This window comes from Bactrocera neohumeralis, chromosome 2 (assembly GCF_024586455.1).
Source record: "Bactrocera neohumeralis isolate Rockhampton chromosome 2, APGP_CSIRO_Bneo_wtdbg2-racon-allhic-juicebox.fasta_v2, whole genome shotgun sequence".
Taxonomy (NCBI): Eukaryota; Metazoa; Arthropoda; class Insecta; order Diptera; family Tephritidae; genus Bactrocera; species Bactrocera neohumeralis.
The window spans coordinates 32,013,894-32,037,449 of record NC_065919.1 but is presented as its reverse complement, the minus strand read 5'-3'; the positions used below and the strand labels follow the sequence as shown (position 1 = coordinate 32,037,449).

Sequence of the window (23,556 nt, the reverse complement as noted above, 5' to 3'; positions counted from 1 at the left end):
ACAAGCAACAGAAATAAATGTAATTAACTGAGGAAGCACTTCCTACTCTGCGAGAGTATAAAATGTTCGGATACACCCGAAAGGGCTAATCTTAGTTTTTTCGATATAAAGTCAGCCATGCGATCTGAAGGTTTAAAAATTTATAGTCCAATTTCTGGCATTTTTGCATAAAAGATGGCTTCCGTGAAGACCCTATTTGGCACATTTTCACACTGTAACATAAGCAAATCGGGATAATATTATACATTAATTATTATTAAATATTAATTACATTAATATAATCTTAATTGAGATTGGTAATGCAATCCAGATATAGTATATGAAATTTCAACTAAAAACAGTGTGGCAATTCTCACTGCCCAGGTGTATTTATTTAATTAGTTTTCAACATATCCGTTATATCATTATATGGGGAGTAAGCGTGGTTTTGATCCAATTTAATTTTTTTCACTTTATAAAGATGTACTGGAAAGACTTGCTCCTAACACATTTGGTCGCTTTAGCTTCAATGGCATGTGTGATATGTACTTACAATCTATTAAGGAGCGTTTCACGGTCATTTCTTTACTTTTTTAACCCCGGATGACCGTTAATACTTCGATACCCTCTACCAAATAGTAGTTTTTAAATTGATTTACGAATAAGTTATAACACTTTATAAACTTTAGGTAAACGACAACCGCTCTGCCAATGAATATATGTAGCAAGTTTCATCAAGATATCTCAATTTTTATCTACGCTATCATCATCTCATCATCCTGATCATATAATATGCTTATGCACATCTCTATTAGTTCAAGGTGTTACAAATAACCGTTAGGTGAACAAGAGTTTAACTCGGTGGCAACATGCGAGAGTATAAATAAGTATGTAGATCCAAAACAAACTAAAAATTTTGAATATTTGCAGTGCCAACTTGTAATTTGATACAATTGCAGTTGATTAAATCAATAAAGATATTTTTAAAGCTCAATAATCTAACTATATACATCATGAGTTTAATGAAGTCGTTCTGCAAAAGTGGGTTACGTATTTCATATGTGACATTGAATTACTTAATTTAAGGTATTTACAAATTCATACGTACATATGTATGTATGTAAACATTTCTTATGCCTAAATTTACAATCAGAGTGTGTCTTTTCCATCCTTTTCATTCTTTCCCTGAATATCTTTACCATATTTATTGTCCTCGTCACAGGAAATACATTTTATTATAATTCGTTGCTGATCAGTTCCGCTTTTGGTTGAAATATAAACTGGAGAACTGTCAATTTTGGCTTTCTCTTGTATGCAGTCCACAACGACTTTATTCGGAGTTTTATCCATGGTGATTCTCTCCCGAAGTGAAGTTTGCGCCACCTGTATTTGTGTCTCCATGGTACTACGTTTCCAAATATTTTTGCCCTCTACTAAAGTAAAAAGAATAAGTAAAAGTACGCATATTTAGTATTGATTAAAATTATAATGCAGTTCACATACATGGCATAACATTGAAAGCAATAAAATAAAAATGTTTTAAAAGTTTAACTAAATTTTTTATACTCTTGCAACCTGTTGCTACAGAGTATATTATTTTTGTTCACCTAACGGTTGTAAGTATCACCTAAAACTAAGCGAGATAGATATAGAGTTACATATTTATAAATGAACAGGATGACGAGAAAAGTTGAAATCGGAGTGAATTACTGTTTTTCCGTCCGTCCAGCAAGCTGTAACTTGAGTAAAAATTGAGATATCTTGATGAAACTTGGTAAGACTTCCTTAGTACAAAAAAATTACGAGCTCGTAAATGAGCGTATTCGACCACAAAACGCCATTAACCGAAAACTTATGAAGCTCCATAACTAAGCAGTAAATTAAGATATAGAACTGGAATTTTGCACAAATTTTGGAATTTGGATTGGAATTTTGTAAAAAGTGTAATGTCCATATCACCTAAACCAATAAATCTACAACAACCAAATTTACCCATCTTAAAAAACATAAAAACATAAAGACGGTAGGAGTCAATGTGGAAATGGATAAATGTATGTATAACGGTACTGTTGCAGACTCTGAAACGTCTGAGATGATATGAGAAGCCTTTATGGGAGAAGGGATTAAAACACTTTTTGGTGAAATCACCATCAACGGCATTTCGACCAAATTTAGTATGTGACATTCTTCTCATATTCCTATGTCACGGTGTAAAAATGGGCGAAATCGGATTGTAACCACGGCCACTTACTATATAACACAGTGTTAAATTCCATTTGATTTTTTTACTTTCCAGTGTACAAATCAGGAAGTAGTTAATTTAACAGTAGAAAAATTTGCACTAATAATTCATTTAAAATATGCCACTTTAGGACAAAAAACTGTGCAAAACTGTTCAAGCCCCTTCTTCTTCTTCTTAATTGGCGTAGACACCGCTTACGCGATTATAGCCGAGTAAATAACAGCCCACCAGTCATTTGTTCTTTTCGCTACGTGGCGCCAATTGGATATTCCAAGCGTAGCCCGGTCCTTCTCCACTTGGTCCTTCCAACGGAGTGGAGGTCTTGCTCTTCCTCTGCTTCCCCCGGCGGGTACGGCGACGAATACTTTCAGAGCTGGAGTGTTTTCGTCCATTCGGACAACAAGACCTAGCCAACGTAGCCGCTGTCTTTTAATTCGCTGAACTATGTCAATGTCGCCATATATCTCATACAGCTCATCGTTCCATCGAATGCGATATTCGCCGTGGTCAAAGCGCAAAGGACCGTAAATCTTTCGCAGAACTTTTCCCTCGAAAACCCGCAACGCCAACTCATCAGTGGTTATCATCGTCCAAACCTCTGCACCATATAGCAGGACGGGAATTAAGTATGAGTGACTTATAGAGTTTGGTTTTTGTTCGTCGAGAGAGGACTTTACTTTTCAATTGCCTACTCAGTCCGAAGAAGCACCTGTTGGCAAGAGTTATCCTGCGTTGGATTTCCAGGCCGACCTTGTTTGGTGGTGTTTACACTGGTTCCAAAATATACGAAACTATCTACAACTACAAAGTTATGACTGTCAACAGTGACGTGAAAGCCAAGTCGCGAGTGCGACGACTGTTTGTTTGATGACAGGAGATATTTCGTCTTGCCCTCGTTCACTGCCAGACCCATTGGTTTTGCTTCCTTGTCCAGTCTGGAGAAAGCAGAACTAACGGCGCGGGTGTTGAGGCCGCAATCAATATCATCGGCATACGCCAGCAGCTGTACACTCTTATAGAAGATGGTACCTTCTCTATTTAGTTCTGCGGCTCGAATTATTTTCTCCAGAAGCAGGTTGAAGAAGTCGCACGATAGGGAGTCGCCTTGTTTGAAACCTCATTTGGTATCGAACGGAGCTGACGGAGCTTTTCGTGTTGCTCAACGTCAGTTTACACATCCGTATTAGTTTTGCGGGGATACCAAATTCAGACATCGCGGCATAGAGGCAGCTCCTTTTCGTGCTGTCGAAAGCAGCTTTGAAATGGACGAAAAGGTGGGGTGTGTCGATTCTTCTATCACAGGTCATTTCCAAAATTTGGCGTATGGTGAATATCTGGTGGGTTGTTGATTTGCCAGGTCTAAAGCCACACTGATAATGTCCAATCAGTTTGTTGACGGTGGGCTTTAATCTTTCGGTAGAACCATATATGCGATATTTAGGTGGCTTATCACACGGTAGTTGGCGCAGATTGCGGTTTCTCCCTTTTTGTGGATTGAGCAGAGCATACTTCAATTCCAATCGTTGGGCATGCTTTCGCCCGACCATATTTTACAAAGAAGCTGATGCATGCTCCTTATCAGTTCTTCGCCGCCGTGTTTGAATAGCTCGGCCGGCAATCCATCGGCCCCCGCCGCTTTGTTGTTCTTCAGGCGGGTAATTGCTATTCGAACTTCTTCATCTTCGGGCAATGGAACGTCTGCTCCATCGTCATCGATTGGGGAATCGGGTTCGTCTTCTCCTGGCGTTGTGCGTTCACTACCATTCAGCAGGCTGGAGAAGTGTTCAAGCCCCTAATTACCGAATATGTAGACCCCAATATTTATAGTTGACTTTTGACCGAAAATTTCGGTCGATGTATGTACAATTGAAATTCAGAGATAATCTTTTCCTGGCAATAGTGTCTCTGTATATTAAAAATGGGTTGAATCGGGTCAATACTTTCTTGAGCCCCCATATGCCTAATATAAAGATTTTCCAACTTCCGGATGACTTTATGCTGCATATACCGCCCAATATTTATGTTATGTGTAATGACTAATCGTGTTTACTCATAACAGTACATCTTTGTTTCTGAAATAAATGGAATTAGTCGGAAACTTGACCTCGCCCCCATATAACTAATATCAGGATTTTCGAGCATCCGGATGACTTCACTCCATATGATTGGTGATTCTATGTGAGGTACCTTAATGAAACCCAGGGAACATTTTTTAGTATGTGACATAATAATAGTTAATAAATAAAATAGAACGATACTACACCAACTCCCATATTCTACGTATTATGATTTTCGTTTTGTTAACAAATCTTATGCCGAATTTGTCGGTCACTGTATGAGTTATATATAGCAAATGTATATATAAAATTGCTTAGATTTAGATTTAGATTTAGATTCTGTACCTCTGGTTGACACTTTATATCTTAAGATATTTCTCTTGCTTTGATTCCTGCAAGTTGCAAGAGTATAAAATGTTCGGTTGCACCCGAATTTAGCCCTTCCTTTCATAATATTAAAAAAAAATTAGTAATCAATTGGTACATTTTAATTGGTAGATTTTTCAAATCCCGTAATGAATAAGTTATAATAAGGCAGAATAACTTGGGGGACAACTTAATTCACCATACAATAGTTTTTCTGTGAAGTTGAATTCGTTATATGCAATTCATAAGAGTTTACGAATACTGTTTTTCCACGAATTTTCGTGACCGGTTTTAACAAAAGTTTCCAAACGCGCACGAGAAATACAGACATGAAATGGTTATGTGATTTAAAAACGGAAAGCCCCTCAAACAAATACGAAAGCATTAACATAAAATGTCAATTATGCGACCAAGAGAAAATATGTACCTATACGTTTTTGCCTTATAAAGTTTTGGTAATAAATTGTGTTGAGCTTAGTAAATCTACATGCATATATAAAAGGAAGTCGTGTTAGTTACACTATTTATAATTCAAGAACGGCTAAACCGCTTTGGCTGAAAATTGACATATTGGGAATAAAGTCTGCTAAGTTAGATATGAAGGGGGATGTATTGCCCTGATTTTACCTATTTTAGGCATTATTATCGGCAAATGATTTTCTCTGAAATTGAAATGACATACATATATATGTATGTCGATTCCTACTCAAGGTACAGCTTGCACGGACAACCCGGAATTCAACTCGTCTCGTCATCCTGAACATTTGTGTACGTACATATATGTATACATATATGTACATATGTAATTCCATATCTAACCCGATTAGTTTAAGATGTTATGAACAAAACCTTAATGCTCTGTAACAGCATGTTGCTAGAGTACATATAAAAAGTTATTATGTACCTTTAATAGACTTTTGAAAACTGTTTTTATTTGCAATTAAATTCGGGGAATCCGTCTTGTGATTGACTGCACCATAGCAACAACAACATATGATCCTTTGAAAGTACAATCGAAATCTAAAAAACAAAAACAACACCGTTAATAATAAATTTAAGTATAGCTACGAGTATAAATCTTGTCACCTTTTGTTCATCCAATAGTATATTATTGGATTTACCATGGCATTTGACATAGCTAACCAGTAGAACCCCAAATACATATGTTGTACGTATTTGGCGGATGTGATATCGTTGTTGTGGTAAGCATAGATGAAAAACATATGATATGGCAACCAGCATATTGCAAATATTAGAACGATGGCAATAAACATCCGTACCACTTTTCTTTTCGACTTCATCGACTCCATTTGACGATCAATGTTTTCTCCAATAGAACGGCTTCCCCTATAATAATACGGATGGTTACAATGGATTTAAACACACATATGCAATATTGCAAGGAATGTTTGAATACCAGAGAACACGACCCATTAAGGTGTAGCATATTAGCATGACAACCATTGGAATACCATAGGTGAGTATCAGGATTATGATGTTGTAACTGCATTTCAAAAATATTTGGCTTCTTAAAAAGATATGTATATACAAATTAGTCAAATTTAATACACACGCATAATCTGATATCGATGTTGGATAGCGTCCATCTGGCCACAGCATAAAGCACACAGTTCTCGATTTGCCGTTGTAGTATCTGGAAATAATCAAGGCGATACGTATACAAAAATAATTGTTTTAGAAATCTATACTCTTTTATAATGAAATAAACTAATTTTTTAAATATTTATTTCTCTTTGAAATCGACACTGCTTCCGAGTGTTCGAAAATTGATAACAGATTATAAGATTGTTTTGGTTGTAATTTTCGATCAACATAAAATGTTTAATACAATTAATATTAGTATATTAATCGTCTATTCAGCTTTCATAATTTCATATATAATGAGAGTGGTTCAATAAGTGGTTCATTGTTCTCATTTAGATATTTTAATATTACCTTTTCGTCATTGTGCTTGAGTACAGTAAGCAGGGCGCTGCTAGCAAACAACTTATCACCCATATTAGTAACAGAATGATCCGTACTTTTCGTCTTGATGTTCGTCTCTTCAAAGGGTGAACAATTGCAAAATATCTGCAAGAAAATTTAATAAATTTATTAAAATAACAGGCAAAATTTTATTAATTGTGAAGAAAGAATTATTTCAATATTTCATATTAAACCTAAACCTACCAAAAACGCAACTGTAGGAAGCTGTGCACTTGAAAACAACCCCATACCATGCAGCATAAACAATATGCAAAATGCATACAAACATATATACATATATGTATGTACATATGTAGTATATAGTATACCATTGCATATCTCATCATCTGGTTTTACAAACCAAACAATTAAATTGATTTAATAGATACTTACTTTCGACAGCCGCCTTTATACACATTTTTTTTATAAAACGTTAAAACCTTTTGTGCCCTTGTCAACATTTCGAAAGTAGTAAATGTTTTACTCCGTTTGATTTTGCCTTAATAAGGCAAAGCCCCTACAGTCTCTTGCATGGGGTTTAATAATTTTGTTCGGCTAACGGTTTTTCTCAACAACTGAGATTTGAACTTTTTCCGGGTGCCGAACTGTTTGTCTATAAGTTTTTCCGTGCAAAATACATCTTGAGTAACAATTAAGGGGTCCCGGTGGTCAAGAATTTTCAAAAAAGCGATTTTTTTTTGTTTGATATGTAGTTCGAAATTATCGTCCTTTAAGAATATACTGTAACATTTTTGGAAGAATATTCACATTATTTTAGCTTCTACAGCCGTTTTAGCCGGTAGCGCGCGGTCAAGGGGCTCAATGAATGCATGCTTTGACGTCATTTATCTCAAAACTACTTTTTTCGGCGTGCCGTTGATGAAAAAAAACTATCCATCCGAATCACTTGAAATTTTAATATGGTGTTTATAAGATCAATATCTATCGCTGGGACTACGATTAAATTTTAATTTTAAGAACTTCCATTTATTTTCGATCTAATAGCCCTGACAGACGACAGCGCTAATATGCATTAGCGGGCTTAATTTACATTTATTTGCGCATTTGATCCATGTGCAAGTTTGTAATGCACACGAATTTCGTGCATTTAGCTGAATTTACCAAATTTGAGTAGGCAACACTGCTCAAAAATGACTGATGTTTGCTATTTTTTGACAGATGTCGCTTGAAGCCTGCCGCCTCCTTTGCATTTACAGCATCAGAGGTAAACAGTTTTATATTGCTAATTAAATTATGCGCAAGTATATTAACAAACACAAATTTAAATATTTTTAGATGGCAGAAAATAAACAACACACAGTTTGCTATCCATTTTTCCAATATTCTTAACTTTTTCGCACACTTTATTCGTATTACAATGAATTATTACTTTTAATTTCACTCTATTATCTTTTAATATAGTTAATAATAAACGAATTTTTTCGTAAAACGTTCTATTAATAATTTCCCTTATTCATTTTTACTTCACTTTTTTTTTTAAGTAAATAAACAAAGTTCTGAAGAGTCAAAATCAACAACGGCACCGGGGATCATTTTTTAAGATTGCTTTTATGGACGCCATTTTTAATGTTGTTAAAAAAAAATTTTATTTAACAAAAAAATATTTTTGTACTTTTCATAAGTTTATAAATAAACTGTAAAAATTTTAAATCGATTGCTCTTTTTTTAAACCTTAAAAAAAAATCCAGAAAACAACCTTAATTTGAGGGTTCTAGACCACCGGGACCCCTTAACATACATATGTGTGTAGGTACATATCATGCGGGTCCATGGGGCTTAGATCAAAAAATAACAGTTCGTTGCCTTTTATTGTTCAAGGAAAATGTTGTTTATGGGCTAATGTGTAACATATTTATGTATGTATTCCGTTATGTTATTTACAGTTCGGTTCCTTACCTATCCAGTGATATAGCCACAAGGGTAAATACCGACGTCGAGACAGTCACATTCGCCATGAAATTATTTATTGTGCAGTAAATAGAACCGAAGGGCCAATCCGAATTCAGCATAAAGATGAAATTGAAAACGCAGTTGAGCGAGGACATCAGCAAATCGGCTATGCTCAAGTTGAGCAAAAAGTAGTTTGTTACAGTGCGCATACTGCGATGACCTTTGGTATGGATCCGTCGGAAGTATTGCGTAGTAAACAAATACAGAAATAAAACATTAAATTAACACAAGCAATAGTTCATAGTTTTAACCTAATGACTGATTTATTTTTATTATCAGCATAATTAATATACAAACTTTAGTAAATGGCACTATTTTGTAAATGGAAAAATGTGTAATTTCGGATTTTTTCTCTTTCTTCTAGAATATGGAACTCCTATATGAATTATCATAAACATTTTTCAATAATTGAGTTAACATTGATTTTAAAACTGTACAAATATTCTTTAGTAATTAACGAAAAACTGTATTATATTTACAAAGAGAGACTGAGAGAGCATATGTTTTTGTTGTAATACCGATCATTCTTTTTCACCAGAAAACGCTAATATCCATACATACGTATGTACATATATAACTTCTAAAATTATATACTTTGTCTAAAATAGTTTCAATACATATTATAAATAGAATAAAATTACTTGTAAACTTTCGATCATGCTTAAGTCTTTAAGTTTTACTTGATGTATTCCTTTAAGTTAACTTCGAAAGGGCGAATGAAAGGAAGTTTTCCCTTGTCAGAAATACCAACAGAATTGTTCTCAGTAAAAACGATTTGATATTATTTGGAATTTGGATCGAAGACAGAAATTACGGGTTAACGTTTATCTCTTGCATTTATACTATATAAGAAGAATTACACCCAACTCTTTTTTACACGGTTCTTTTTACACTGGTTTGAAGTTACACGGTTGAAAAAAAATTGTAAACAGTAGTTGTCAGAATCAGAATTGAAACCGATTAAAAAAAGCAGTAGGTGTCATGAATTCAGACATTATTGGGTTGATATTCGAAACAGAATTTTTTTTCGGTTTTGGGTGTCACAGAAACCAATTTTATCGGTTTTGCTGATTTGAAATGTAAGTTAAGAAATCGAGTTATTTTATTGTTACGAATTGATTTATCTTTATTTCTATGGAAGAAAACATAAGAATAAAGTACGAAATGTTTTAATTATTGAGTTTTCGAAAAAAAATTCGGACATTTAAGAAGGGGAGCCGCTTTAGAGGCTTGATGTTTTTTTTTTTGGGAGGGAAAGAAATAATTGATTAAAGCGAACTTTTTAGGGTTTATAGTTATATATTTAAACATCACCCGAAAATTTTTTGGATACGAATTCTTTGATATTCTGCCTTAGGGAAGCGATTGCCCGATGCATCTCGCGTATGCATTTGTCGGACGGCGGAAAGTATGCAGGTCGCAATTTCTGTCGGAAACAAAACATTTAAAGTGATTCATATTTGTCAATAACTTATGTTCAAGTTAAACTAGGGAAATTTCAAAAAATAAAATTCTAAATTTTTTAAAAAGTGGTTTTCGACCAAAAAAATGTTACTTTATGATGCTTAAACATATGTTCAAACTTAAATTTTGTTAATTTTTTTTAGTTTAAATAGAAGATAGTTTAATGCCAAGATAATAAACTTTGCCCCAATTCCATACGTTTAGTTTTTTTCAATCCTGCCCGCCAATTAAGAAAAATCGTAAAAATGAAAAACCCAGTCAAAGTTTTCGCTTTCTGCCCAAGCGCTCATATATCGCAATATATATATGCAATTCTTGCACCGTGCTAGGGTTTGGCAAGAGCAAGAGAATAAAATTAAATTAAATTAAAAATCTTGCATTGTCTGGCAAGAGGTGAAGGTTCAACATATGCGGGCAAGGATTTTGGCTTAAACGAAGCTACTATCAAGGCCATTAAGGAAAATGAGAATGAAATACGGAAATCTGTCGAAAGTCTTCTTCTTCTTAATTGGCGTAGACACCGCTTACGCGATTATAGCCGAGTTAACAAGAGCGCGCCAGTCGTTTCTTCTTTTCGCTATGTGGCGCCAATTGGATATTTCAAGCGAAGCCAGGTCCTTCTCCACTTGGCCCTTCCAACGGAGTGGAGTTCTTCCTCTTCCTCTGCTTCCCCCGGCGGGTACTGCGTCGAATACTTTCAGAGCTGGAGTGTTTTCGTCCATACGGACAACATGACCTAGCCAGCGTAGCCGCTGTCTTTTAATTCGCTGAACTATGTCGCGCAAAGGACCATAAATCTTTCGCAGAACTTTTCTCTCGAAAACTCGCAACGTCGACTCATCCGTTGTTGACATCGTCCAAGACTCTGCACCATATAGCAGGACGGGAATTATGAGTGACTTATAGAGTTTGGTTTTTGTTCGTCGAGAGAGGACTTTACTTTTCAATTGCCTACTTAGTCCGAAGTAGCACCTGTTGGCAAGAGTTATCCTGCGTTGGATTTCCAGGCTGACATTGTTGGTGTTGTTTACACTGGTTCCCAAATATACGAAACTATCTACAACTTCAAAGTTATGACTGTCAACAGTGACGTGAGAGCCAAGTCGCGAGTGCGACGACTGTTTGTTTGATGACAGGAGATATTTCGTCTTGCCCTCGTTCACTTCCAGATCCATTTGCCTTGCTTCCTTGTCCAGTCTGGAGAAAGCAGAACTAACGGCGCGGGTGTTAAGGCCGATGATATCAATATCATCGCCATACGCCAGCAGCTGCATACTCTTATAAAAGATGGTACCTGTTCGATTAAGTTCTGCAGCTCGAATTATTTCCTCCAGCAGCAGATTGTAGAATAGGTTGAATCGGATCAGTACTTTCCTTATTCCTTATATAAATATTTTCGAACTTCCAGATCTTCATGATTTTGAAACGTCCAGCTGACCTTACTCAATTTTTGAACGTATATGTACATATATATTTATAAAATTGCTTGAAAATATGTTTTTAAATATACTTGAACAATGTAAAAAATTTATAAAATCAGCACTTCCATTTCTATGTCCAACGATTTTAGTTTACTTTTCGGGATGGGAAGCAAAATATAGTAATAAAACTAAGTGATTCTATGGTCTTCAAAAGTTAATATGATACCAAATTTGATTTGTCAAAGTTAGTGAAAGAATCTATTGTTCTCTTAGTGAACAATCAACATAACATATTCGAGTCTCGGTTGCTCGACAGGCAAACGTGGCACGAATGGAATATGGTTCGGACATGCTGACTATTAAAATTTAAAGGGAATGATATAAGAACTCTAGAAAGAGAGAATTAAATGTTTTCTATGGGATTGTAAAGCTCTATGTAGGAAAATTATAGCAATTATCGGTCGAGGGTTACGTGACGAGGTCCCCCAAGTTGTGCAGATAAAACCTTTCGTAGTGATGAACTTTATCTGGGGTGGTTCAAAGAGGACCCAATAGAGTTTAGGGGACTCTACTAACAGTGGTATCACAATGGGCCTCTTAAAGGCCACTCCACTTACCTACCTACCTACCTAGGTGGTATCCAATGATGTACTACAATCGGTTTAGTAGCTTAGGAGTTTACCCCGGAGAAAACGAGACGCGGAATTTTTATATATACATATATGTAGATATTTACATTTTTAGTAATAATTCATATCGTTTACAGAGCAAAACAACATATCATTATAAAATTCGTAATTGAGTAGTTTATTGGTTCGCTCCATCGTATACATAAAATGTATTTTAGAACATTTCCTATCAGATATTTGAGCAATTCACAACCTGTCGTAAAGCATCGTAAAAACGTAAAATTATAAAAAAACAAGTGTAAAAATTTATAATTTTACGATTTTACGATGCTTTACGACAGGTTGTGAATTGAACAATTGTCAAATCATAAGCAGAATAAAATTTTGTTCCAATATGAGTAATTTATATTTTCTATAGTTTTTCCTTCTCCTTCAAACTTAATAAAAGTGGTGCTATATTAGCTCGCATTATGCTTGATGATATACTTGTATGTACATATGTAAAAAGTGTATAACGAACATAATTTAAATATTTTTAAATCGAAATTGTGGTATCTATTATGTAAGTCTTACCAGCAACAATCCACAAGACAATGCAGTTTCCGGCAATTGCCACAAACAGCATCATACCAAAGATAATCGCCCAAATAGTTTTTTGTTCCCATGGCAATTCGTACGGTCTCGTCGGTGACGGAAATAAGCATTCGGTTAAAAAGTCCCTGTGAAGACAAATTTTTTATTCATACAAAATATATTCAAAGCAAGTTCGAACTGTAATATTATAGTATATAATAAAATGAATATTTCATTAATTTATATTTTTATACTCTCGCAACATGCTGTCACATACTTTTTTGTTTGGTTCATCTAACGGTTATTTTAATTATTCAAATTAACCAAGATACCCATATAATGAGAATGAGGACAAGGGTTAAATTCTGCATGTTTGTTGTCCGGCTGGGTATAATCGAATTATACCCACGTCTACTCATTATATAACGGTTATGTTGAAAACTACTAACAGTGCGATAACTTAATAAGGGAATACGAAATTTAAAATTTTAAACATTAAAGGGCTTCATAGAAGCCGGTATACAAATTGGAAAGTGATCGTGACACCACTCACCTTCGGGTAAAATTCTATATCTCAGGAACTACTTCAAACATTGCACAAAGATCACTCTATCTACAAGCACTTCTACTTTGCATATACTGCAATCCATATAATCTTTATATTCTTGTAAAATGTTGCTATAGAGTATAACATTTTTGTTTACCTAACGGTGGTTTGTATCATCTAAAACTAATCGAGATATATATATGTACATATATATACAGTTATATAAATATAAATAATCAGGATGAAGGGTTGCAATCCTGCGATAACTTGAGTAAAAATGTGGCATCGTAATCCTTGTCTAAATAAAGAGGTAGCTAATGCAGATTGGCGCAATCGGGCGATAGCCTCGCACACAAAATGCCATTGAACGAAAACTTATAAAGTGCCACAACTCAACTCTAAATTCAGAAAACTACTATTAAATATTGCATGTGCCATAACAATCATTGTAGAAACCTACAAGTAACAAATCATATCATTTTCACCCATACATACGCAGGCGAAAGCTAATAGAATGACAGAAATTACATTAAGAATGCCATGGAATGAGGGAGACTCAGGACAAAAGGCCAGGCACTTCATTAGGGTTTTTTAAATATTCTACTACATACTAAAGCGGTCAAATGCCTTAAATAAGGCAAGAGTGTGTTGCCGTGTTATGCTATACAATTTATTACTTTAAGTACCTACGTTTTTGTTACATTTTCAAATATATTTCGATTATTCAAATTCATAAAGATTAAATTTACCTAGTTTTGATTAAAATATTATTAATTGTATCAAAATATTGGTAAATCTGTTCTATTTTTTTTTTTAATTTTTGAAGCATATATCTACTTTTGGTTTAAATTATTACAAACAGTTTTGTTTAGTATTGTATATATTATATAGGTGAAAATAGGCTTCCAGGGGAACCTAACACCCAAAAAATATCATTAACGCGCCTTTACTGCAACCTCTTTACTATATTTAAGTCATTTTATTTAAATCTCTGTGCCGATAAATTAACTATTTCGATCAGGTGATCTCAGCTGTTGACGACATTGATGCTCATCGCAGAATCAGGGATAAAGGGATGTCCAACTTATTCCAGTGTGAGAGCGCTTCAAAATTAGAGTTTTTTATAACATTTTCCATTATGGCCAGATTGGACAAAATAATAATTTTTGAACATTTAAATTAAAACTCCCCATATTTAGTACGAATAAAAATTACTATATAGTGGTTAATTAATATAGAGAGAAACTATTTAAATCTTTTCTTGGTATGTTAAAAGAACCGACTATTGACCTTTCAATACCCAATAAAGGGATTTTAGCTTTTTAGCCCTCAATCAATAAATGTTTTTAATCATTTTCCATTGAAAATAATACTATGATGCTTGACATTACAAAACGTTACATAAAATACATTTAAATTTCACAAATTCATTTAATTTTTATTGTTTTGCATTTTTTATAAGTGGTCTTCAACAATGCAACAAATCCCTCCGTTTACATATTTTTTTGGTAAGATTTCAATCTGGCCATCGCTCGTTTCCAATTACTAAACGTCAAAATCTCCTGAACTTTCACAGCTGATCGAGTTCAGGAGGTTTTGACGTTTAGCAATTGCTCTCTCACTTCCAATGAGAAATAAGTAGGGCATCTCTTTATCTCTGGCAGAATGGTTGCGGCAATACTGACATTGCATCATTGTGTAAACCTACAATGCATTGCATACAAATTAAAGAGCGGGAATTTACTTCATGTCGGAATTGTACAGTTGTGTGAACAAAAAGAGGTAAAAATATTTTGCAGGTTTTAGAGTTTGGCATTAATATTTGTTTTTATTTGTATAGTGGGAAATTCTGATCACAGTTAGGAAAAAATTATATAAGTTATACTTGTATCTAAAAACAATGTTATTTAATAAGAAAATACCACATTTTAAAACTTCGCAATACCATGGCAGCAAAAGTTGGTTTATTTACACTTGTTTTATTATTTGTATCTGACTTTGAATAAAATTATATAAATAAATAATGTAAATGTTATAAACTCACTTTGCATCATTAATGTTGTCTAGGTTGTCCTTATTCTCTATTATTCCAGAAAGTAGATTGATAACTTCCGATCGATTCAGGCTGCTCAATAGAGATGAATTTACAATAGTGTTAAGTCCGAAACGCCTGACGGCGAGTATTGTACAATTCACTAGTAATTCCGTATCCACGATGTCCGACATTTTTGACAATTAACCGTACCTTTACCGCACAACTAAATAATTCGTCTTTTAACTATATACATATATATGTACATATTTAGATATGCATATAGCAAACCGCATTTTGAAAGTTCGTTTTATATTTTCTTGTGTATATGTATGCAGAAAGACAGTTATTTTTATGTAATGTGTAAAAGTGAATGAACAATATACAATAATAATCTAAGATAGTGTCACTTAAAGCATAAGGGCTAAGTTCAGGTGCAACAGAACATTTTGTACTCGAGCAACTTGCAAGAATCATAGCCAGTGAAATACTTTAAGGTGTAAAACGTTAACCAGTGAGTCGAAATCCAAGCAATTTCATTTATACACATCTATATATAACTATGAAAAAACTTTTTGGACTACCCAATAGGATAGTATTTTATTTTTTTCCTAATATCACATACTATTAAAATGCCACATACTAAAAAAAGCAATCATATAGAGCAAAGTTAGCCGGATGTTCTCTTTTAGGCACACAGTCAGATTGTTATGAATAAAACACGCGCTCTCATTTTCTTTGAGATAACTCACATATTGGCCGATAAATGCGGTACTAAGGGAAGTATTAGTCCGATTCAACCCATTTGTTACCTAAAGACGAACCATTGTCCCTGAATTTCAAATATTCCGTACCTAGGGGCTGGAACAGCTTTTGTTGTATTTTAACAATTTGTGGTCGTAAGGTGGCATACACTCAATGCATTATTCGTGCAAAGTTTTATCCCGTTATATGAATTGCTTTTTGATTTGTACACTGGACAGTGAAAGAATCAAGTGGAATTTAAAATTGTGCTCTATGGGAAGTAGGCGCAGTTGTAGTCCGTGACGTAGGAATAAGTGAAGAAGACCACGTCCTTTTGTCGAAATCGGGTGGTCGGGTCCCGAGAAATGGGATTTCACCAAAACGTGGGCGGAGCCACGCCCTTGTCCAATTTTCACACCGGCCCTTATAAAGCCCTCTTAGTAGTTTTTAAAAGTACCGTTGTATGGGGTGTGAGCGGGGTTATCTCCCGATTTCATACATTTTTACACTATCGGTAGGAGTTCTTATAGGATTAAACTAGGCGAATTTGGTTATTGTAGCTTTATTGGTTTAGGAGATATGTACATTACACTTATTAGAGGACCACGCCCACTTTTTCAAAAGTTTTGCCACAGGTGTCCCTTGCTACTGCGATTCCCTGCACCAATTTAGAGTTTTATATCTTAATTTACTGCTTTTTTATGGTACTTTATACGATTTCGATTACGACCATCTACGAATTCGTTTCATCAAAATATCCTCATTTTTACTCAAGTTACATCTTGCATGGATAGTCTAACAGACAGACGGTCCGACAATCACCCGGATTTCAACTTTTCTCGTCATCCTGATCATTTATATATACTTATATGTATTTGTATAACCCTATATCTATCACGCTTAGTTTTAGATGATACAAACTATACCTTTCGGTGAACAAAACAGATATACTCTGTAGCAACAGGTTGCAAGAGTATAAATATACGTGAATGTAAATATTAGGATCAATCAATCTACACAAATTACTCATTCTCGTAAAATAATCTGCGGTTAAACAGTGGAGGATGGAGGCATGTGTAGAAGTTCATGCAAATGAGGAAAGTTCTCTGATCGCCATTCACTTGGGAGTGGCCAGAAACGATTATTTTACATATGACTCAAGCAGCTCACGACTTCCGCTCTTTGACCAAGTATCCTCTGGGTATTCTAAGAACATCCGTTTGAAGGCGAGCTAAAGTGAGAAGGCGAAATATCCCCTCCGCAGGGTTATGCGTTGGGTTTGGGACCCGCCACGTAAAAAATCATACCAATGAAAAGGAGCTACAAGCATCGGATGAGTGAGCCCCCTTTGATGACGACCATGCAAACAAAATAAGGACTACGAATTGAGGGCATGCACCTGGAATGTCCGGTCCCTTAATTGGGAACCAGCTGCCCAGCTGGTTGATGTCCTCGTGAAAATAAAGGCAGACATCACCGCCGTCCAAGAAATGTGATGGACGGGACAAGGACTGAGACGAGTAGGTCCTTGTGGCATTTACTACAGTGGCCATATAAAGGAGCGCAGGTTTGGTGTGGGATTCGTGGTGGGAGAGAGACTCCATCGCCGAGTACTATCATTCACACCGGTGAATGAACCTCTAGCCACAATCCGAATCAAAGCGAGGTTCTTCAACATATCACTGATTTGCGCCCACGCCCCGACAGAAGAAAAGGACAATGTGACCAAAGATGCCTTTTATGAGCGCTTGGAGCGCACTTATGAGAGCTGCCCCCGCCACGATGTCAAAATCGTGCTTGGCGACTTTAACGCCAGGGTGGGCTAAGAAGGTATCTTTGGCACTACGGTCGGTAAATTCAGCCTCCACGACGAAACATCCCCAAATGGGTTGAGGCTGATCGACTTCGCCGGTGCCCGAAATATGGTTATCTGTAGTACTAGATTCCAGCACAAGAAAGAAAAGCCACCAACCAGATCGATCATGTTGTGATAGACGGAAGACACGTCTCCAGTGTTCTAGACGTGCGTACGCTCCGAGGTCCTAACATCGACTCGGACCACTATCTTGTTGCAGCCAAGATTCGCACCCGCCTCTGTGCAGCAAAAAACGCACGTCAACAAATACAAGGAAGGTCCGACGTCGAGAAGCTGCAATCACAACAGACAGCCGAACGATTTTCTACTCGGCTTGCACTCCTGCTCTCTGAGAGCACTCGTCAACAACTCGGTATAAGGGAACTGTGGGACGGCATTTCAAACTCCTTACGTACAGCTGCAACCGAAACTATTGGTTTTCGGAAAATGCAAAAGAACAGCTGGTACGACGAGAAGTGCCGTGTCGCAGTGGAGAGAAAACAGACTGCCTACCTCGCAACGTTACGATCGACCACAACACGTGCGGGATGGGATAGGACCAAGTGGAGAAGGACCTGGCTTCGCTTGGAATATCCAACTGGCGCCACGTAGCGAAAAGAACAAACGATTGGCGCGCTGTTGTTAACTCGGCTATAACCGCGTAAGCGGTGTCTACGCCAGTAAAGAAGAAGAATCAGTGGAAACGGCATTGACGTGACTCTATATGACCTGCAGTTAAAATAATAAAGTGATTTCATTTCGCTATAGTGACATATAGTGCAAAAAAGAACTCGGATATTTATTTATTTTAGACTTATGACAAATTGAAAATTAAAATTATGGTAGATTTCACTGTTCATACAAGTCCAACACATAAATAAATATGGTACATACCTGGGAATGATAACAAATTTAAATTTTTTTACCGCAAAATGAATCTGTGTAAAATCATAACCCTGTTAAATTTCAGTATTCGTCTTAGAAATTTTAAATTTATTTTACTGCATTAAGATTTTTCCCAAGAAGATAGTTCGATGTTAGGCACTTAACGAATAATTCTCTCAATTTCTCAATTGAATTGCAGGTGCCATTGAAAGAGTGCAGTAACTTCTAAAATGCAGGTCAATGCAAATATTTCTAAATGTCTACACGTAAGTATATACACATACATTTGTCTATACTTCGGATATCAAAATATGAAAAAGTTGGTGGGGTGTTTTTTGTTTCTAATTCTCCACTAACTTTTTTTCTCACTTTTAGGTAAATTGTAACCCTGTAATACGATTTTGTTCGTTAAAATTTTGAGTTTTTCTGCCCCAACTCTCGCTATAATATAATTATTATATAAGGAATTATAAAAAATGTGTCCTATACGAAATATTGTTTAATATAACGAAATTGCATATATTTGGAAGTCACATTAAAAAATTCAAATAGGTATTTAACAAATTTTTATCAAATTTTGCAAACGCTTAGGCATTCATATCACTTTGTGAGTCTTCTACTACATATACTTACATATATTTTACTAATAAAAAAAGAATTAAGAACTCAAAATTAAATTGTAAGATAGAATAAACAAAGAGGACAAATTTTTGTTGTAATCTGTATTTAATTTGTTTTGAACTTCATTTAATTAATTCAATGTTAGTTCACTAAACATTGACGTGAAATTTTTTTGACAGACATTATGGCGCTGTAAGGTGTTTGACACATCTACCGTTAGTCTCTTCTTCACATCTTTGATAATTTCATACTTAGGACGTCTTCTATATACATATTGTCAATAGAATGATGGTACCAAAGTTGATGATTTGATGACAAAAACAGCGAGAGCAGAGCCTGCTCGCCAACATGCATTGCTCCTGAGCACCAACTTCTTATGAATATGTATGCACAGAAATATTATAACACATTTGTATATATGTACATACATTGTATGTACATACATTCGTGAGTGTGTATGTACTTCAGTATTTATGTGGTAGACTGCAAAGTGCGTTGGCGTAAATTTGTAAATTTTGGCACTTTATTATTTTAAAAACTTCAACTTCGATCAAATATTAAGGCATATTTTAATGGTTTCATCACAAATTTTCTTTGTTATCACATTAACCTAATAATATTCTAAACGCATACCTATGTACACATTTGTAAACACATCACAGAAAGCTCGTTAAAGATTTGATTATGGAATTTATTCGAAACAAATAAAAAATTTGCACAATTTTTCTTGGCAATTAACTTTTTTGCTTAACAGCAATTAAAATTGGATAGATTGTATGCATTTTATGAATTTAGCACGAACGAGTCTCTGTCAAACTTTCATTTTCTACTGAAATTCGCGAATTCGTATTCGTGAGTTTTGCCTCTGCTAAAACCTGTGGTCACGTTAACCATAATGGGGCTGTTTTTGAGTCATCTTTGTATGCACATTTTTATTGTACTCTTGCTTATCCACACATTTAATGTTGCATTGGCTGATTTGGTTCCCGTGAGTCGAGAGTATGACTTTTTATATCTTTCAATTGCTTCAGAACACCACAAAAATTTTCATCCTTATAACTTTACTGTACTCATGCTCACATGCATCTGTTGAGAGAATGTCTGGCTACTTGTTGGAAATTTTTGAACGAGCTTCCTATCATCTTTTATAGGAACTTTTTACGGAAAAAGCTTCGCTTCTCTATATTACATACCTATGTATATACCATGTGTTCTCTGCACTTACCCTTACATTATCAACTGGTTGTTTTGTGCTTTCACAAGGATATGTATGTACGTACGTATTTGGATGTATTAGATATTACAAATATATATGTATATGGGTTTTCAGATATAAAACTGTATAAATTTTAGTTGGTCATTTATGTATGTACATATGTGTATATTTATACACTTGTATAGTCTGAATATATAATATTTATTTCGAACAGGAGTATATTTTTTGAGTAGAGCACATGACCTTGGATATATATTTATATTTACACTTTCAAACGTATGTATGTATGCATAAGTTGCGAGCTGTCTGAAATGATGAATGACCTGTAGATGATGGCAAAGGGCACACAATATGGACATACTAGAAACATTCGCTTATGTATTTTACATTTTTTCACAACAACAGGTGTGAAAAATATGACGTAGTACAAATAAATAATCTTATTTGTAACTGAAGTCCAACCATCTGATGAATGGATTAATTTGTCAATGTTTTCAACGGCTCTTACTCTGCCCTATCTACCTTTAATCTTCCGGAGTCTTTTGGACTTACTATTACCGAAAAAATCAGTGTTATTCGTTACTTAAACGTAAAATTAAATTACTACGTTTAAGGCCGGTATTGAACATTGATTTATCTTCTGATAAAGATCTCCGTGAATTCGGTCTGACTTTTTCGTTCACTAGTATGTATGATACATTCTTAAATAAATTCACATGATTCACTTATATCATAAATAACCTTACTGCATATCACATATGTACATATAACTCAACTTAAGATACAAAAATTTAATATACATATTCGCTTGATGTGGAAAACGTCGACCTGAGGATCGGAATTCATTATACTAGGGATATGAAGTTTAAAACAAAATTCTCACAAAAATTAAAAAAAAATAACTCACATTTTAAATAACATAAATGAAATCACTATATGGATATATTGGGCAAAGAAAAGTCTGGACTGATTGCATTAACTTTTGACAATGCTTCCAAGCAATTTAATGAATACTATGCATATACATAACTCACACACTGACCGACGTATTTGGCCTCAGAACAATGAAAAGGTTTATGAAGTATGTAATGGGAGCTGGGTTAATTGGTGGACCGATTTCTCACATTCTTGGCATTAACTTATAGTACATCCAGTGTTATACGTTCACTTACTTTTCAAAAGATATCTTACATTTTGACCGATATATATGACATAAAGCCAACTGTAACTTTGAAAAGTTCGAAGATCTTATGTTAGGTATATAGAAGATAGTTTTGAGAGATTTGATACATTTTTTGTCAACACTACATGCAATTAAAAGCTAAAGGCTGATAAAATGATGTCGAATTTTGTTTTGAAACATGCCAATTAAAGACCTATTTTTAATCGACGATGCTCCTTCCAGATGAAGCTGAACTAATAGGGGATGAATAAAAATTTTCGCAATGTTTATGCCACTAAACGTTACTCTCCTCATTCCCAACACATGGATCACAATGGAAAAAAACCACGAAGCTTCACTACAAAAACAGACTTCTAGCTTCAATAGCAGCGACGAAATCTGATTTGCCCCGGTCAATGAAGAAAGTAACATTAAAGACTGTAATAAGTACCTAGCTAATCGCTGGAAGAATATTTTAAATTTTTCGGAAAAAGATGATGATTCTGACGATAGTGTAACGTTGGCGGTTTTAAAATATTAGCCACAGTTTAAGTCCTGATATTTGTTTTTGTCCGCAGAAATGCTGAAAAGTTGTATAAGACTTTCCGAATTTGTCTCCTTTTAAAAATTTTAGAGTGAATGTAATACGTTACCAGGAAGAGGATTGAGTCATGTGTAGAGGTTCACGTACGTGAGGAAAGTTCCCTGATCGCCATTCACTTGGGAGTGGCCAGAAACGATTCTTTTACATATGACTCAAGCAGTTCACGACTTCCGCTCTTTGACCAAGTATCCTCTGGGTATTCTAAGAACATCCGTTTGAAGGCGAGCTAAAGTGAGAAGCCGAAATATCCCCTCCGCAGGGTTGTGCGTTGGGTTTGGGACCCGCCACGTAAAAAATCATACCAATGAAAAGGAGCAACAAGCATCGGATGAGTGACCCCCCTTTTGATGACGACCATGGCAAACAAAATAGAGACTACGAATTGAGGGCATGCACCTGGAATGTCCGGTCCCTGAATTGGGAACCAGCTGCCCAGCTGGTTGATGTCCTCGTGAAAATAAAGGCAGACATCACCGTTGTGGCATTTACTACAGTGGCCATATAAAGGAGCGCAGGTTTGGTGTGGGATTCGTGGTGGGAGAGAGACTCCATCGCCGAGTTCTATCATTCACTCCGGTGAATGAACGTCTAGCCACAATCCGAATCAAAGCGATGTTCTTCAACATATCACTGATTTGCGCCCACGCCCCGACGGAAGAGAAGGACAATGTGACCAAAGATGCCTTCTATGAGCGCTTGGAGTGCACTTATGAGAGCTGCCCCCGCCACGATGTCAAAATCGTGATCCGGATCGAAAAGCCACCAACCAGATCGATCATGTTGTGATAGACGGAATACACGTCTCCAGTGTTCTAGACGTGTGTACGCTCCGAGGTCCTAACATCGACTCGGACCACGATCTTGTTGCAGCCAAGATGCGCACCCGCCTCTGAGCAGCAAAAAACGCACGTCAACAAATACAAGGAAGGTCCGACGTCGAGAAGCTGCAATCACAACAGATAGCCGAACGATTTTCTACTCGGCTTGCACTCATGCTCTCTGAGAGCACTCGTCAACAACTCGGTATAAGGGAACTGTGGGACGGCATTTAAAACTCCTTACGTACAGCTGCAACCGAAACCATTGGTTTTCGGAAAATGCAAAAGAACAGCTGGTACGACGAGAAGTGCCGTGTCGCAGTGGAGAGAAAACAGACTGCCTACCTCGCAACGTTACGATCGACCACAACACGTGCGGGATGG

At 35.7% G+C, this 23,556-nt stretch overlaps 1 protein-coding gene and 1 long non-coding RNA gene across 2 annotated transcripts; one reads left to right on the top strand and one right to left on the bottom strand.

The window, feature by feature from the left end:
- Positions 1-973: 973 nt before the first annotated feature.
- LOC126763875 (tachykinin-like peptides receptor 86C) lies at positions 974-20,456 on the bottom strand. The gene is made up of 10 exons (XM_050481625.1): positions 20,006-20,456; positions 15,280-15,586; positions 12,689-12,834; positions 8,548-8,761; positions 6,601-6,735; positions 6,218-6,298; positions 6,062-6,148; positions 5,731-5,991; positions 5,549-5,664; positions 974-1,412 (listed from the first exon to the last, which is right to left on the bottom strand). The coding sequence occupies exons 2-10, from the start codon at positions 15,459-15,461 to the stop codon at positions 1,129-1,131; spliced, it is 1,506 nt and encodes a 501-aa protein (XP_050337582.1). The 5' UTR covers positions 15,462-15,586; positions 20,006-20,456; the 3' UTR covers positions 974-1,128.
- On the top strand, positions 6,043-8,530 carry LOC126764543 (uncharacterized). The gene is made up of 4 exons (XR_007668061.1): positions 6,043-6,121; positions 6,586-6,716; positions 6,772-6,788; positions 8,133-8,530. It is a non-coding gene; the product is annotated as an uncharacterized LOC126764543 (long non-coding RNA).
- Positions 20,457-23,556: the final 3,100 nt, after the last annotated feature.

Coding starts and splice junctions, on each gene's coding strand:
- LOC126763875 (XM_050481625.1), bottom strand. CDS start 15,461: ATGTCGGACATCGTGGATACGGAATTACTAGTGAATTGTACAATACTC. Junction 8,762..12,688: donor TGTCTTGTGGATTGTTGCTG/GTAAGACTTACA, acceptor TCCATACCAAAG/GTCATCGCAGTATGCGCACT. Junction 6,736..8,547: donor GTGGCTATATCACTGGATAG/GTAAGGAACCGA, acceptor ATTTTCTTGCAG/ATATTTTGCAATTGTTCACC.